General features: G+C 31.2%; 1 protein-coding gene and 1 long non-coding RNA gene across 11 annotated transcripts in view; one reads left to right on the forward strand and one right to left on the reverse strand.

Moving 5' to 3' along the window:
• The window catches only part of LOC149132688 (uncharacterized), a 962,641-nt gene that overhangs the window by 189,253 nt on the left and 755,399 nt on the right, over positions 1–17,989 (forward strand). The gene's annotated exons all lie outside the window — the stretch shown is intronic.
• Positions 1–17,989, reverse strand: part of LOC106871760 (protocadherin beta-15) — a 233,758-nt gene that overhangs the window by 113,371 nt on the left and 102,398 nt on the right. For 2 of the 4 annotated variants that reach the window (XM_089363267.1, XM_089363266.1), the window contains one exon: positions 11,528–13,575. Coding sequence is in view for 2 of the 4 variants with exons in the window: in XM_089363265.1 (XP_089219391.1) it covers positions 4,725–4,999; positions 6,877–7,045; positions 11,145–13,529 (2,829 nt within the window). In the remaining 2 variants the exon portion in view is untranslated. Of the gene's footprint in view, positions 1–4,610; positions 5,000–6,876; positions 7,046–11,144; positions 13,576–17,989 lie in introns of those variants that run through there. The other 2 variants (XM_089363268.1, XM_089363265.1) reach the window with 2 other exon arrangements.

A 17,989-nucleotide genomic window follows, 5' to 3' on the forward strand; every position in this document is an offset into this window, starting at 1 on the left:
ACACACATTTACATAGATATATATATATACATTTACATAAATATTTATATACATTTACATTATATATATATATATATATATATATATATATATGAAAATGTGTTTATATATATATGAAAATGTATATATATATTATATATATGTTTAACATATATATATATATATATATATATATATAGTATATATATATATATATATATATGATGTAAATATATATATGTGTATATATGTGAAAAACTAAAAAGAAAATATATATAAATATATGTTTAATATATACATACATATGTATGTATGTGTGAGAAATATCTAGCCAAGGATAAACCTCTGTACCTGACCTTCGTTGACATGGAGAAAGCATTTGACAGGGTCCCCCGATCCCTTATCTGGTGGTCAATGAGGAAACTTGGCATAGAAGAATGGTTAGTAAGAGCTGTGCGAGCCATGTACAGAGATCCTGTCAGTAAGGTGAAGGTTGGAAATGAGTACAGTAATGAATTCCGGGTAGAGGTAGGGGTCCACCAAGGTTCCGTCCTCAGCCCCCTCCTATTTATCATAGTCCTCCAGGCGATCACAGAGGGATTCAAGACAGGTTGCCCCTGGGAGCTCCTCTATGCTGATGACCTTGCACTAATTGCGCAGTCACTATCAGAACTAGAGAAGTTTAAGGTGTGGAAGCAAGGACTAGAATCGAAGGGCCTTAGAGTCAACCTAGCAGAAACCAAAATCCTAATAAGTAGGAAGGTAGATAAAACACAAACTCCTTCAGGTAGATGGCCCTGCTCAGTATGCAGTAAAGGAGTAGGTAGTAACTCTATAAGATGTACCTGGTGCAAGCTATGGACACATAAGAGGTGCAGCAATATCAAAGGCAGATTAACTACAAAGTTAGTTTTTGTATGTGGCAGATGTTCAGGTGCAATAAACACTGTAAACAAACAGGAAACAACTTCTATCTCATTCCAGGGAGAAAAACTAGAGGTAGTTGATAGCTTCCGCTATCTGGGTGACCAAGTTAGTAGTGGGGGTGGGTGCGCTGAAAGTGTAACTGCTTGAATAAGAATAGCCTGGGCCAAGTTTAGAGAGCTCTTACCTCTGCTAGCGACAAAGGGAATCTCACTCAGAGTAAAAGGCAGACTATATGACGCATGTGTACAAACAACCATGCTACATGGCAGTGAAACATGGGCTGTGACTGCTGAGGACATGCGTAAGCTCGCAAGGAATGAAGCCAGTATGCTCCGCTGGATGTGTAATGTAAATGTGCATACCCGTCAGAGTGTAAGTATCTTGAGAGAAAAGCTGAACATAAGAAGCATCAGTAGTGGTGTGCAAGAGTGACGATTGCGCTGGTTTGGACATGTGGTGAGAATGAATGAGGATAGTTGCATGAAAAAGTGCCACTCCCTAACAGTTGAGGGAACCCGTGGAAGAGGTAGGCCCAGGAAGACCTGGGCTGAGGTGGTGAGGCAAGACCTTCGAACATTGGGCCTCACCGAGGCGATGACTACTGACCGAGACCTTTGGAAATGTGCTGTGTGTGAGAAGACCCGACAAGCCAAGTGAGATCGTTGCCAGGGCCCCTGGACTGGCTCTTGTGCGGGTGGCACATAAGATGTACCATCCTGAGCGTGACCGTTGCCAGTACCGCCTGACTGGCCTTGTAGGGATTTCGAGTGAGATCGTTGCCAGTGCCCCTGGACTGGCTCTTATGCGGGTGGCACATAAAAGACACCATTTTGAGCGTGGCCGTTTTCGTGCGGGTGACACGTAAAAGCACCCACTACACTCTCTGAGTGGTTGGCGTTAGGAAGGGCATCCAGCTGTAGAAACTCTGCCAAATTAGATTGGAGCCTGGTGTAGCCATCCGGTTGCACCAATCCTCAGTCAAATCGTCCAACCCATGCTAGCATGGAAAGCGGACGTTAAATGATGATGATGATGATGAAATATATATGCATATATACATACATATATGTACATACATCTATACATATACACACACACACACACACACACACACACACACATATATATATATATATATATATATATATATATATATATATATATATATATATAATCATAAACATATACGGGTCAGCATGAGTTGCTTCACCAACATACTGAACATTTAGAAATAGCAGTTAAAGAACTACTAATTCTAAACTACAATTTTTTCTCTAACGGATGACATATATGCATATGTGGGCACAGGACATCATGCAACGTGTACAATAAAAAAATACGAAGCACGAGTACATGGAATATGAACTATTCTTTCGAACAATGAGCCTTCATCAGTTGTTGGCTGTTTCTCTACTCTCGTATTTCAAGCATTTAACAAGAGGATACGCATATATATATATGTGTGTGTGTGTATACATATATATATATATATATATTATATATATATATATATATATATATTGATATAGAGTATCTATTTGTCTCATGTTTGTGTATCTATATAGAAAATGAGGATACATGTTTATATGCATGTGTACAGACACACACATGCACATACATATGTAACAAGTATGTATATACATAAATATATTAACTCATGTACAGTTATCAATCAAGTGATAGTAATAATGCACAGTATGAAGGAACTCAGTCATAAAATGGTAAGGATACTTTGTATTGTTTTTTTTAACTGCATAGCCGGTTATTACAACTCATGGACTTTCAGAGAATACTGGTCCATGAGTTGGTGTGAAGTTTTCATGTACTCTAAATGCAGGTATTTGTTGGAGCAAGGAATATTACAGTAGGGATTGTGATGTAAATTATACTAATAATTATGATATTATTGAAAGAAAATTCAAATCTTAAATATTAGTACAAAATAACAATTCTGATATTGGTAGTGTTAGTGGTGGCGATGATGATGGTGGTGATGATGATGATGATTGTTTCTAAAAAAATATCATCTATTGGAAACAACAATCTTTATTATAATAATAACTATTAAAAATGTTCTTTCATGAATGTCTTAATTAGTAGTAATATTCTTATCACTGTCTTCACTACATACATATAAACCATACATATCCATACATTTGTTATTCTTTTCGGAAGTGGTGAGTTACAATGACATATATTCATTCAGAAGATGATGTTGATGTTGATGATAACGAAGATGGTGGTAATGGGGGATGAAAATGTCGATGTTATTCAATATATGAATATTTGAAATTAATCAAATCAGTTATTTTTCTTTCATTGAAAATAAGTAACATTGAATATCAATCTTGAGCGACATCAATTTTTTGGTTCAGTGTGGTTAATTTTATTTTTTTGAATAAATTTCAAAAATAGAAGTTATGTTATTTTAAAACTTTAAATATGAGTTCAAGAAGAATGAAGAAAAAAAATTACCTGATGTGGGCATATTCCTTATATTCGCAAACAAGATATTCAAAGGATGGTCTGTACATATCTATTGTAAATTATTTTATGTATTATCTCAAGAGAAAGAAATGATCCAATATGGAAGGTTTTCAGCTTTGTGTGATGAAAAATGGGATGCTCTTAGATTTTCTGTTTCAAATATCATGAAAACTTTCTACAAGTGATTCTGTTTCATATATGAGTTTCACCTAGCACTTCTTTTACTGAGATATTTAATGTGAATATATACACATTTACACTAGATGTGTATGTGTATATATGTATATATATATACATATACACTCACATACACACACATACATACACACCCAACTATATTCTTTGAAAAGTCTCAGCTTAATATTAAACCAGTTTATTAGTAGATATATGTATGAAAATATATCTTGTGTGATTCTATTTTTTTTTTCTACATACACATACTAAATATTAATGTTTATCAAAAATATTTTTATTACTTTAGTTACTTAAAAAAATAATTTTCTTCCTCTTTTGTTTTACACTCAATTCATTAATTTTCTTTCATATTCATTATGTTCAATTGTATTTTTTTTTACTTATTATTTTGTTTTTTTAACTTCAAATAATAAATTATGTTACAGAAAAGCTAACATTTAATAAATTTTGCAACTTCTCTTCTAAAATGGAATGCATGAACACTTGAAATTTTTCTAACAATGAATTTGGTATTTTAGTTTTTAGGTTGTGTGTAATGTAATAAGCTTTAGAATACGTATCAGTCAGTTAGTTTAGTATCAATATTAATATATATATCTGACAAGTTAAGCAAAAATCAGTATAGTTGATGTTACAGTTGTTGTTTAGTCCCAGATCAGCATTTGTTGAGCAAATACAGTGTTGACCATCTCATAATTTTTTTTTCAATATATATATATATATATATATATATATATATATATATAGACTCTAGGACTACATTATCCAATGTATTCTTTAAAAGAGTAGGGTGTAATTTGAAGGATATTTGGCAGCTAGGAATTGTGGTTAGTATTCTATATAAATCCATAGTAGATAAATATTGTAAATTTTGAAAAGATGTATTTAAATTTTATGTCAACCTATAAGTACTCATTCATTTCATTGTGTATGTATTTTTACCCTTAGACATTTGAAAACATAAATAAATAAGAATAAATAGCATTTAAAGTTCGCTTTTAGGAATGAAAATAAAAATATGGTTTTTATGTGTGTGTCAAAAAATTTAATATTGTATAAATATCATGAAAACTTTCTACAAATGATTTATCAGTAATATCCTGAAGCATAAAATTGAAAACTAACTTCTAAAAGTTTCACGAGCAGAGTTCTTTGGCTTTGTGCAAAGTTTTGTTATAAGAAGTGAAACTGTTCTTTGTTGGTAGATCCCAGGGCTGAGATTGTGGAAAGTTAGGGTTGGTGTTGTCTGCTTGTGTGCTTTTTAGGTTTACTATATTATTGCCTTGAGTAAAAAGATTAGTTTTAAGTCGATAGGAAGACCTAGGATTGGTACCTTTTGGTTTACTCATTGTCTGTGGTAAGGACTTCCTGCCTGTGTTAGGGGTATTTTCTTGAAGAGAAGATTTGAGGCCTGCATAAGAACAATGTAAGAAAAAAATACAATTAGCTTGATGGGAAAATTTTGAAGATTGTTAACCTTGTTTTCTTTTTTTTTTTTTTCTTCTGTAAAACACTGTATTTTGAATGGACTGGTCTCTTTTCATCATTAAGTTGCATATTTATAAGTTTATCTATATTTGCTTAGAATGGGATTGAACTGAAGAACATTCATTATTCAACTGGTATCAACCGGTTAGGTCACATAGCTAAGGAAGTTAAAATTTGCTGTGAGGTAAATGCTCAATAGTTCAGTCCCTATCCAAACATGTGCCTGACAATGAACAGAGACCAAAAATATCAAAAATTAGTGTTTACAAAAGTACTTAAATGATGGTAGAGCTAGGGCTAACGGTCCATAACATTTTCCCATCAGTACTAAAATGTAGGCATATAACAATTGGCTTGTATCCATGTATCATTACTCTATTATTATTTTTAAATAATTTACATTAATTCTTATTTATAATTAGGATAAAATTTTAAATACAAATTTAATGGATTTATTTTTTACTGATAAGCTTCAACATAACAGCAACTACACCACCACCAACAAGAAGAAGAACAACAATAACAATAATAATAATGTTTATAATATAGGCAAAATTTTTTGTGACCCTAGGAAATCACTGGTATTTTATTTTATCAACTCTTAAGAGACAAAAGGTAAGGCTGACATTGAGATTTGAACAAACCTGGAGTAGATACCACAAGGCTTATTTTTTTAAGCTACAATGACTCTGCCATTCTATCATCTTTAATAATTTTTTCTAATTTAGGCACAATAATGCAGTTTTGAAGAGTGAGAGAGAGAGAGAGAGAGAGAGTGTTTGTTGATTATATTGAACCTAGTACTTCATAGTACATTGTTTCATCGATCTGAAAAGGATCGAAGACAAAATTGGTTTTAGTTGGATTTTAACACAGGATGTAGAGACCTGGAACAAAAACCACAAAACATTTTCTCCAACACTTTAGTGATTCTACCATTTCATGTTTCTTTTATTAAGAAGGGTTTTTGATTTAGGCATGAGGCCAGTAATCCTGAGGGATGGGGACCAGTTGATTACTTGACTGGTATTTTATCAACCATGGAGGGATGAAAGGCAAAGCTGACCCCTATGGGAATTTAAATCTGAACATGGAGAGTCAAAAGCAATGCTGCAAAGCATTTTTCGGATACTCAGATGATTCTGCCAGCTCAGTTGTTTCTAGTATAGGCACATGGCGTGGAATCTGAAATTAGCCATGTGTCTAGTACTTTATTTTATCGACACTGGAGTCAAAGTTGACGTTGGTGGGATTTGAACTTTGAACATAAAGAGCCAGAAGGAATACAGCGATGCATTTACTTCAGTGCTCTAATGGGTATGCCACTCCATTGCCCTTTATGCTACTACTTCCACCACCATCACCACTACTACTACTACTACTACTAAGAATAATGATAGTAACAATAATTATGATTCTTTCTAATTTAGGCACAAATTTTTAGGAGAGGGTTAAAGTCTATTACATTCACTCCAGTACATGACTGGCACTTATTTTATCAACCCCAAAAGGGTGAAAGGCAAAGTTGACCTCTATGAGATTTGAACTCAGAAAGTAAAGATCTAAAACAAATACTCTAAAACATTTTTCTGGTGCTCTAACTATTCTGACAGTTTGTCATCTTAATAATTATAAATAAATAAATAATTCAAATTATGAAAGAATGTTTCTTTTATAAAAATCAAAAATTTCATTACAAGTTGTTCTATCATTTGGAATTGAATAAATTTGGAGAACAAGAAACTTTTATATGATTATAATATGATATGTTAAAGCAGTGAGTCTTTCTCATTTACTTACCAGGTAAAGTTTCATAGTGCGCAGTGCTTGCTTCACTGCAGCCATGTCCACTGTCAGTTACAGAAGACATCGTTGACATCTCACTGAAACGGTCAGGGGACATAACCATATGTTGTTGATTTTTGCCAACAGCACAAGTCATTGCAAAATCTTGTAAGTTACCCTGTACCTAGCAAACCGAACAAAAAAAAAAAGACAAAAACAACAAAACAAAAAAAAACACTAATTGTGCATATGCTACAATATTTGAGATCTCATAATTGCCAATAGTTTATGTAAGAAAAACACATTTTTCATTTATATAAGTGTGGATTCATATATAGTGAGATAAAGTTTGGAATTATTGTTTCCGTAGCTATACTTTTTCATGTAATTGTTGTGCATATTTATTGATCTTGAATATTGTTTTCGATGTGTCTTTTTTTTCACTACTTTAACTTTCATTAAACTTTACTTCAAACAAAACTGACTATATTGTGTTTGATATCAGCTCATGTTTGATTATTTTACTCTATAAATTCAAAGTTTGAAATGAAAATTATTTTATGTCTATAATAAAACCATGTATAAAATATTAAAGAGAAATATCTTCATTAATTTAAACTGTATCTTATTAGTTGCTATGAACTTCTAAATTCATAGATTTGTGATTTATAACCAGGCCTAAAATATGAGTTGGCCAAGTCTATCTTTAATGAAATATTTGTTATGCAAATGTTTATGTAGAAGCCAAATGATTAATAACTTAATGGGAACAACAAGTAAATTATGACCATTCTTTTGTATCCTTCTTTATTTGAATAATTGTTGAAAACTTAGAGATTTAAAGAAAATTCAGTCTCATTGTATTAAGAACCATAGTTTTTGCCAGATATTATTTATATTACATCATCTCCTCACTGAAAGGGTCATCATCCATTTATTCATATGCCAGTTAAGAACAACCAAATATTCTATTATTTTTATCATTACTCAAAATACCTCAGAACTAAAATATCAGTGAATAATTTTTTCTGTGTTTATCTAAGTCTTTTTCATATTTTAATAGCAATTTTGAGTTACCGTAATAAATGTAAAAGCTCTTAGATCAATATTGGATCAAATGATTTTAAGCAATATATGATACTGAAGGAAAGTATAGCAAGTTTAATTTCAGTTTCTGGCAAAATTTTGACTTTGCTAGTCTCTGTGACTTAGAATTTTAAAATGTTGCTAGAATACTTTATTTTGATGTTAATTTTCCTGTTAAACTAATCTGATAGATTAGAAAAATAAACTGCGCCCATTTATATAAATAAGATTTCTTTTCTTTATATTATCTTTTATTGATAAAAAGAAGAAAGAAGTATACTCTACATCTCTCAAATTAAACAGTATCAAAAGCAAAATTTTATTTTCATTTTGATGGATTGAGATTTATAAAATTGGGAGAAAGCCAATAAGTATGAGCTATATTTAGTAACTCTTTGTGCACAGGGAATTAATGAAAGTTATAAGTAGTATTATTCAAAGTTATTGAAGATGGCAACTTGGCTTCAGTAATTTGTTTTTAGTGTAATGCAGGAAAAGAGCTCATTTACATAATGTTTGTGGAAAATCCAATTGAATTGCTTTCACATTAATTTTTCAGTGGTATGTTAGTGGTCTGTAGTTATTTAAAGCAGAGCAATGTTTGAGTAGTTGAGTAGGTTGATATATCTAGAAAACATTTTACTTTTGTGAGGAACTTAATGAGATATTCAACTTCATATGAAGGCAATATCGTGTTGTGTCTATTAATAGAGCTTTCCCTAAACCTTACATCCATATTAGTCTGTGAAATTATAAATTTATCTCACAGTTTTCTTCCAAGTAATCAATTAACTATTCACTTAACACAAACTCTCTTTATAATTTTCCAATGATTTCTCTTTCAATTTATCTTTACATAAGATTTTTATCATATTCTTTTTAATTTCAAAATAGCTCTGAACATTACGACCTTCAGGCAATGTTTAAATTGCCAAATAATTGTGATATAGGGTTTTACTTACTTTCTATTTACCTAAATCAATCTCAGTACCTAAAATTCATTAAAGAATAACATTGATATTCTTTATCATTCTATTACCAACTAATCATGGAACCAAATCTCCAGATATAACACTTAAATCTATGGAAACCTATTTAGGTTTTGTATCACTAGCACTATAAAAAATAACTTACTTTTTCTTAAACATTTTACAAACCATTGTAGTTTTGTTTTTAAAAAAATCACTTGTTATACCTGTATGTCAGTATATTATAAAACTGAGTGCAAAATAAAGAGATCTTACTTTTGTATATCTACTCAGGTAAAATCTTTCTCCCATTCTTTTACTACTATTCTTAAGTGACAACTACTATATACTTAAAATGAAATTATCATCAATAAAGATTATGATCTATCTGAGGAATCAATAACTTCCAAATAAATAGTATTTATATATATTCTCTGTCAAATGAATTTCGAAATCAGTATGTCCCCATTTCTGAAATTTTCTATCTAGGATTTCATCTTCCTGTTTGTTGTTAAACCCTTACTATCTAGATTCAATGAATCAAATAATCAATAAAATCAGCTTTTTCTCTTTCACTGCTGGGTAAAGGCCTTCTTAATACCCCATAACTTTTGGCTGCCTGACCTCTAATTTCTGTAGCAGTTTCATTTCTTCTTGGGTACTTGTGATGTTAGTGCATATATTTGGTTGGTAATCGTAACCCTTGTGGCATATCCCCCATCCTCAATCTTAGAGACAATGGTTAAACCTTAGTTGAATTCCACTGAACCAACATGAACAACTATTACAGTTATTGGATTTATAAGTCAATAAATCTTGTTAAATGAATTTTGTAGAGGAAAGATTACTGAATGGCTAAGGTGATGAACTACTTGCTTGTATTTTGTTGTGTTTTATTTTTGTAGAGTAATCTATATTGTCTCAGATCTCTATCTGTTTGAAGTTGGTACTAAATCATCTAGGAATGTTACTGATGATATAGTAGTATCCTGTTCAGAGAAAGATTTATCTCTTGTTGTTTATGTCATCAAACTAGAGCTAAATACCAGCTCTTAGGTGCCCCACTCCCACCCCATTTAAGGATATTTGATTTTATGTAAATGAATCCTGTATAAAATTGTCAACAAAGTGTCACATCTTGTAGCTATTTGCTTCATAGCAAGTATAATAGGGAAAATATTGCCAGAATGAATGTCTTGAATGAAATTTACAAAATCATGATACAATTATGTTGCAATTATCTCTTGATTATGATAGATAGAAGATACCAGTGAGTTGAAAACTGAGATAAGAAACATATGAAATACGAATGATGGTTTTTTTTTCTTTTTTTTTCCTTAGTGACGGAAACTGATGATTTTAAATTAGAATTAATAAAACAAGATATGAATGTTTGTGTAAAACTTTGCAGCTATATATTTTATAATTGATTGGAATACTTAGCAGTGATCTACAACAATCATGATATGAATAAATGTATTCACGCACCAATTGCATGCGAATGTCTCAACAATAAAGATATTGCATGTAGATGTTTTAATGAACATGTTTAGACATATCTAAAAGCTTGTCAGCTGAATATGAATATTATGAAGAAATTGTCATAAAATTTTAGGGAATGGGAAGAATTTGTTAGATAAATGATGTCTGGAAAGCATTGCAGCATACAAGTATATTTTTGCATAGGTAGTATGTATAGCTTAAGAATGAATAATGTATAACTAAATGTATTTTCTTTAAATATTGTTGAAAGAATTTTCAGATTAAAAATGATTGAGTGTCAATATAAAACAAAGATAACAAAGAACATGCTTTCAAAAATGTTTTAGCAAGATTGAGACTGAGTAGACTAATAGACGAATAATACATGACAACCCTACCTTATATTCTCAGACATAAACAATTTCATTTAAATGTAAATTTAATTGGAATTTTTTTTTTATAAACTTACATTAACAGAAATGTTTTACATTATAGTCATTTTTTTTTTCAAATTAGATAGTTTACAGATGTTGAATTAAGATATAACAGATATAAAAATGAAAATAGCAAATAAAGAAATACAGTGTAAGATTTTTACTTATTTTATATATCATTTATTTCTAATTGTAACTATTATTATTGTGCAGCTCATTGTTAGAAACAAATAAATGAATATATCAATACTAGCCAATAGCATTTTATAAACAATCAACTGCAGAGAACTGTAACAAAATTTAAGAAACTTACTTGGTATGCTTCTGGTGTAATACTATGAAGTTGTACTCCTAATGATGATCCTTTCCAGCTCTGTCCAGGTTTGTACATGGACTGAGGTTCTCTTCTTAAAAGAGTTGTTTTAGAATTTCTCATTTGCTTTGGATCTGATAAAATAGTTACAGGAACATCATATTTTGGAGAGTCTTGTTCACAAACGTATCCAGATGGTCTTCTCTCACCAACAAAGTCTTGAGTAGCACCATAATGGTTTTCTTTTTGATTTCTTTTATGAACAACACAAACAATTACAGAAACTACAATAGCAACAGAAACTATCACTGCTGCTACTACTATAATAATCATCAAGTTAATATGTATTCTGTTGTCTGATTCTGTGTCTTCAGCTGTATACATTTTGGCTGTTGTATTGCTAACAGTTAGTGTCAAAGACAATGTAGTTGTTGCTGATAAAACTGGTGTACCATTATCTTTGACAGCTAATTTTAGATTATATGATCCAGCATCATTTTGGTAAACTGTACGAGAGAATGACAGAACTCCTGAGTAAGGGTTAACTTTAAATAACTGTTTGTGATTGCCTCCAAGTATTTCATACTTGAGGAAGGCATTAACATGCTTGTCTCTGTCAGAGGCTCTTAATGTTGTAATATCACTGTTACTCTGCGGATGGTGATGGAAATCTAGATTGAAAGGGTTAACACTAGGGAAAGTAAAATATGGAGTATTATCATTTTTATCCATAACTTCAACAACAACGTTAGCTGTGTTGTTAAGAGATGGTGTACCATTATCTTTTACTAACACTTTAAATCTGTAAATGTCATGTTGTTCCCGGTCTAAAGACTGAGTAGTTGATATGAATCCTAAATGAGAGATTTTAAAGGGAAGAACACTCCCATCTCTGCTTATAAGAAAATAAGATAATTCACCTCCTGATCCAAGATCAGGGTCAGTTGCATTGATGAAGCCTACTGGAAAATTTCTATTTTCATTTTCATAGGTTAAAAATTCAAAAGTATCTTTAGTAAATCGTGGTTGTACATCATTAACATCTGATACTTGCACTGAAAATCTTTTCTCAGTTTTTAATGGTGGAGATCCTTTGTCTTCACATGTGATGGTAAAATCTATGTGATTTTCTACTTCTCTGTCAACTGTTTTCTTAATAACAACTTTATACTTTTTACGTGCAAGAGCCTGAAGTTGAAAGTGATCATGATTAAGATAACAAGAAACTTCATTATCATCTGTGACCTTTACATAAGCAATAAAACTATCAACTTTTACCCCCTCTGAAATGCTTGGCAAATTTTCTGGTGATTTTGCTATAAAATTCATATCTATATCAGGAGGGTTGTTCTCTTGACTATTTATATTAACTAAAACCAGAGCAACTGAACTCAAGGAAGGATTACCTCCATCCTTTGCTTTAACAAACAACTTATATGGTTTTTTTGAACCTGTTGGAAACTTTTGCACCACCCAGATTTCCCCTGTTGATTCATTTAATTTAAAATAGGATCTGGCACTCTCTGATGTTTTGGGACTGAACTTGTACATTACTTTGCCATTTTCACCAGCATCCAAATCAGTTGTAGTTAAAGTGACGATAAGCATTGATCTTTGATAACCATTTTTAATAGAAACATTGTAAATATTTTGGGAGAAGACTGGTGAGTTGTCATTTTCATCTCGAACTGATATTTGGAGATTGAGAACACCTTCTTTAGGGGGATGGCCTCCATCTTTTGCAATAACTTGAAGCTGATAAGAATCTTGTATTTCTCTGTCAAGTTTCTTTTGTAAAATAACACCGAGTTTGGAAGTACCATCCATATTTTTTGAAACTGATAATGTGAAAAGATCATCATTATTGTTCTTTAGTAAATATGTTATTTGTGAATTTTGTATACCTACATCTTTGTCTATGGCATTAGGTATAGATTTTTTTGTTCCTTTGCCATCAGTTTCATCGAATGTCAGGTTAATTTGTTTACTTGGAAATTCTGGCTTGTTATCATTTACATCTTCAATAACTATTTTTACTTCCAGTATCCTTATAAAGGATTTTTCTTGCTGGACTGCTACATCTACCATTTTGAAACATTCTACATTGTATTTACAAAGAGTTTCTGCATCTAGTCTTTGAGCTGTATATAATTTGCCTGTTTTGGCAACATTGAACAACTGTGAGTTGTTAGTATTCCCTTGGTGAAGCTGACTGAACCAAATATTGCTGTCATCCTTTGGAGATATGTTGCTTAATAATTTTGTGTCTGCTGCAATATCACCAACAAAAGTTCTTGGGCTGCTCTCTTCATCTATACGGTAGACAAGATCTACACATAAGGATGTTTCCAGAATAAATAATAGCACATATACTTGAGTTAACATGTTCTCATCTATAAATTTGTATCTTGAGGAAGAAGCATGAATACATCTGAAATAAAATGTTTATATTATTTAGAATAAAATCATTATGTTTGGTATTGATTATACGAAGACAATAAATTATATTTATCTTCATTTGGAGTTTTTAAGTAGTTTTAATTTTGCATCATAAATATTTTTCTAAAATGAAAATGTTAAATAATGCTGAATGGCCTCTGGTAGAAATGTAAAATCTACTTTGTCTGAACAACAAAATAAATTAGCTATTCCTTTGAGAAATAGCAGTCTAAATAATAATATATATGGTAGCTTAAAATAATGAATGCATGCAATAATGTTATACATATATGTGTGCGTGTGTGTGTGTGTGTGTGTGTGTGTGTGTGTGTAATCATTGCATAAATTCTAATATATCTTTCTCTATCTTTTATCCAATCCATTATTAAATAAATTTCCTAAATGTGCAAGATGTAAGAAAATGCTTGAGTGTAAGCAATTAGTAGTAAAAATAGAAATGTTAAAAGCTACTATTCTGAAAAGCTAAATCCATTATCATTGATTAAAGCAATTTAATATTTCCTTATCTGCAGTAGTGGCAAAATCTAGTTAAGAGCTATCATTTCCTCAGGCTAGTAGAGAAAATAGAGTGAGAAATAGAATGAGCAGCAGAGAAAAGGTGAGATAAAGTAGCCAACTAGGAGAGTAGATTCTTAGCAAATCTTGCTGGCTTAATATAAGAAATTAAAAAAATAAATAAAATAAAATGCACATCAACTACAACAACAGCTTCTGATATAAGATAAAATTTATCTCTACAGCAAGCTTTGCTGACAGTTTGCATGCAATTAAATGAACACATTTAAACTAGTTTGGAAAACTGAAGCCATTTTCTCAAAACTGCAAGTATTATTCTAATGAGAAAACAAATTAATATAAGAGCAATATATCATAAAATTTGCTTCAGATATAGACAAGCTGACAAACAATGTTCATATTATATAGAAAGGAAAATATTTGAAAGAATACTGACACACACATATACATGTAAAATGTGTGTGTGTGTGTGTGTGTGTGTGTGTGTGTGTGTGTGTGTGTGTGTGTGTGTGTGTGTGTGTGTGTGTGTGCACTACAGAGAAAGAGAACATATTTTCTTTAAATAATTAATAAAACCATTAATCTTTAATATTCTGGGTGTATTTAGGAAAATGTAATTTTGCTAAGTATTAAATAAAACAAAAATTAATTTGGCTTCAATAATATTTATGCAATTTTGAAATGTAGTCGTTTATATATATTTCAATTGATTTACTAAGTTATCTATTTATATGAAAATGGATGTGTGTGTTGGGGTATGTTTTTGTGATTTCATGCATGTGTTTATGTGTGTGTGTACATATGCTAAAATGTGTGTACATATCTATATTGATACATATATAGCTACTTTTGTGCGTGTTTGTATATATATATATATGTGTGTGTATATATATAACATACATACATATATATATTATATACACACGTGTGCATGTATATCTGTGTGTATGAGTGAGTGCATGTATGTATGCGTGTGTGTGTGTGTATGATTATATATTTGTGTGTGTGTATCTGTGGTGTATATTCACACATTCATGCATTGAAAATATGTGTGTGTGTGTGTGTGTGTGTACACACCTATAATATCATCTTTTAACCAGAGTAGAGGAAGTACCCATAACCTTTTACAGCTGCTCAGACCCTGGCAAGAGATAGGGTGGAAGGTATCCTTAAACGAAAGATCTGACCTGAAAGTCAGAGAAATAGAGTGGGCCACATGGAAAGAACTCAGAATGCTAGTTGGTGATGTGAAAGCATGTGACAGATTATATCTATCATTCAGGAAGACCTTAGCAGGATCTGAATTTAGAATACAAAGAGCTGAAACAAATACAACAAGGTATCTTGTCCAACATTCTTACAGTTCAGGTAATCAACTGCATTGGATTAATATTTGTCAATTAGTACTTATCATTGGAATTTCAGAGTGGAAAAATTACCACCAATGCTTCAACAGCTCTCCTAATTTACTGCATGCATGCACGTGTGCGTGTACATACACACACACGCACACACACACATATTCGAGCATGTGTGTGTGTATAAAACTTAGTTGAATTAACTACGTTTTAGCCATTTTTGGCCCAGGTAGTGACAAACTTAATAACACTACACAGGTGCTCTATTAAGTTATATTTACACATAAGTTATATTTATACATAATTATATATGCATGTGTGTGTATGTGTATGACTATGTATACTTATATGTGTCCACTTTCCACACTTCCATGGTTTAATGGATTCATTGGGGCAGATTTTCTACTATTTAATGCCCTTCCTGTTACCACGTTACCAGATCTCACCTACTTCCAAGCAAAGTAGTCATATTGGTGTTGTTGAGAATCTTGCTTCTCAAACATGTGGTTTCAGGTTCAGTTTCACTGCCCAACTCATTGGGCAAGAGTTTTCTTGTATAGCCCTTTGACAATCAAAGCCTTGAAAGTGGATTTGGGAGAAGGAAACTGCAACAAGCTTGGTATATGTGTATATATGTATATACATTCACAAACACACAGAGACACACATGTATATACTTGTGTGTGTGTATGTGTTTCTTTGTAACAATGTCTTTGCATCACGTGATGATGTAAATTAATATCGCCATCATAAAAGCAGCATTGTTCATTCCTGTCTTACATGGAAAACATCTATCAATGGGGAAATATCACCTTTCATTGAAAGAGAAGAGGCTTGGTGATAGGAAGAGCATCTATCCTTAGAAAACCTACCTAAATGAATTCTATATGACACATGCAAATATGAAAATGAGGAAAATTTAAAAAAAAATAGATATATGCTTATACATAAACATATATATTTGTGTATACACACACACACACGCACGCACGCACACACACACACACACACACATATATATTATATATGGTTATATGAATATACACATATACTTATGTGTACATATATTTAATTATATAGATATATATTATATTATATTATATTATATTATATTATATATATATGTGTACATATATTTAATTAAATATATATATATGAAGGCATTATAGGTGCAGGTATGGCCATGTGGTTAAGCAGTTTACTTCCCAATTGCAAGCTTTGAGTTTCTATCCCATGGCATTGTATCTTGAGCAAGTGTATTTCTATTGTAGACCTTGTCTGACCAAAGCTTTGGAAATGGATTTGTATATGTTAAATGACAGAATCCCGTCATATATGAGTTTGTGTGTGTTTGTATGTGTGTGGCTGGGTATGTGTCTTGAGTGTGAGAATATTTGCATCTCCTTGTCTTGACATCATATGGTAGTAGTAGTAAGTGATTTTCACTGCCAAGCAGTGTTATTTATTTCCAGTAGCTTGCGAGAGCATGTCCAACCACAGAAAAATAATACATTGCTTGGAAACAAGAGAATGTTGGCTACAGGAGGGGTATCTAGCCATAGAAGACTTGTCTCAATAATTATCCAATTCATGCAAGCATTGAAAAATGGATATTAAAATGATGATGATGATGATAAATATACATACGTATCAATATATATATAAATGCAGATATAAAAATATGTATATGTTTATACACACACACTCACACATATACCAACAAATCTATATATATATATATATATATATATATATATATATATATATATGTGTGTGTGTGTGTGTATATATATATATATGTGTGTATATATATATATATATATATATATATATATATATATATATATGTATATATATATATATATGCATATATATATATATATATATATATATATATATATATGCATTAATAAATATATATATTTATATATATACACACACACACATATATATATATATACCAGCTCTGGTGGCATGTAACCCACTACACTCTCGGAGTGGTTGGCATTAGGAAGGGCATCCAGCTGTAGAAACACTGCCAGATCAGACTGGGGTCTGGTGCAGCCTCCTGGCATCCCAGACCTCAATCAGGCCATCCAACCCATTCCAGCATGGAAAATAGACGTTAAACGATGATGATGATGATGATATATTTATACGTATTATATATATATATATACACACACACACATATATATACATATACATGTATAATTATATACATATACATAGTTATAGATATATATACATATATATATATATATACACACACACACACACACACACACACACACACATATATATATATATATATATATACATATATATGCACACATATGTACACACATATATGTATACATATATATATATACATATATATTTATTCATACATATATATTTTGCGAACTACATCCCCATACTTTGTATATATATATATATATATATATATATATATATATATATATATATATATATACACACACACATATATATACATACATATGTATATAC

This window comes from Octopus bimaculoides, chromosome 14 (assembly GCF_046866305.1).
Source record: "Octopus bimaculoides isolate indiv1 chromosome 14, ASM4686630v1, whole genome shotgun sequence".
Taxonomy (NCBI): Eukaryota; Metazoa; Mollusca; class Cephalopoda; order Octopoda; family Octopodidae; genus Octopus; species Octopus bimaculoides.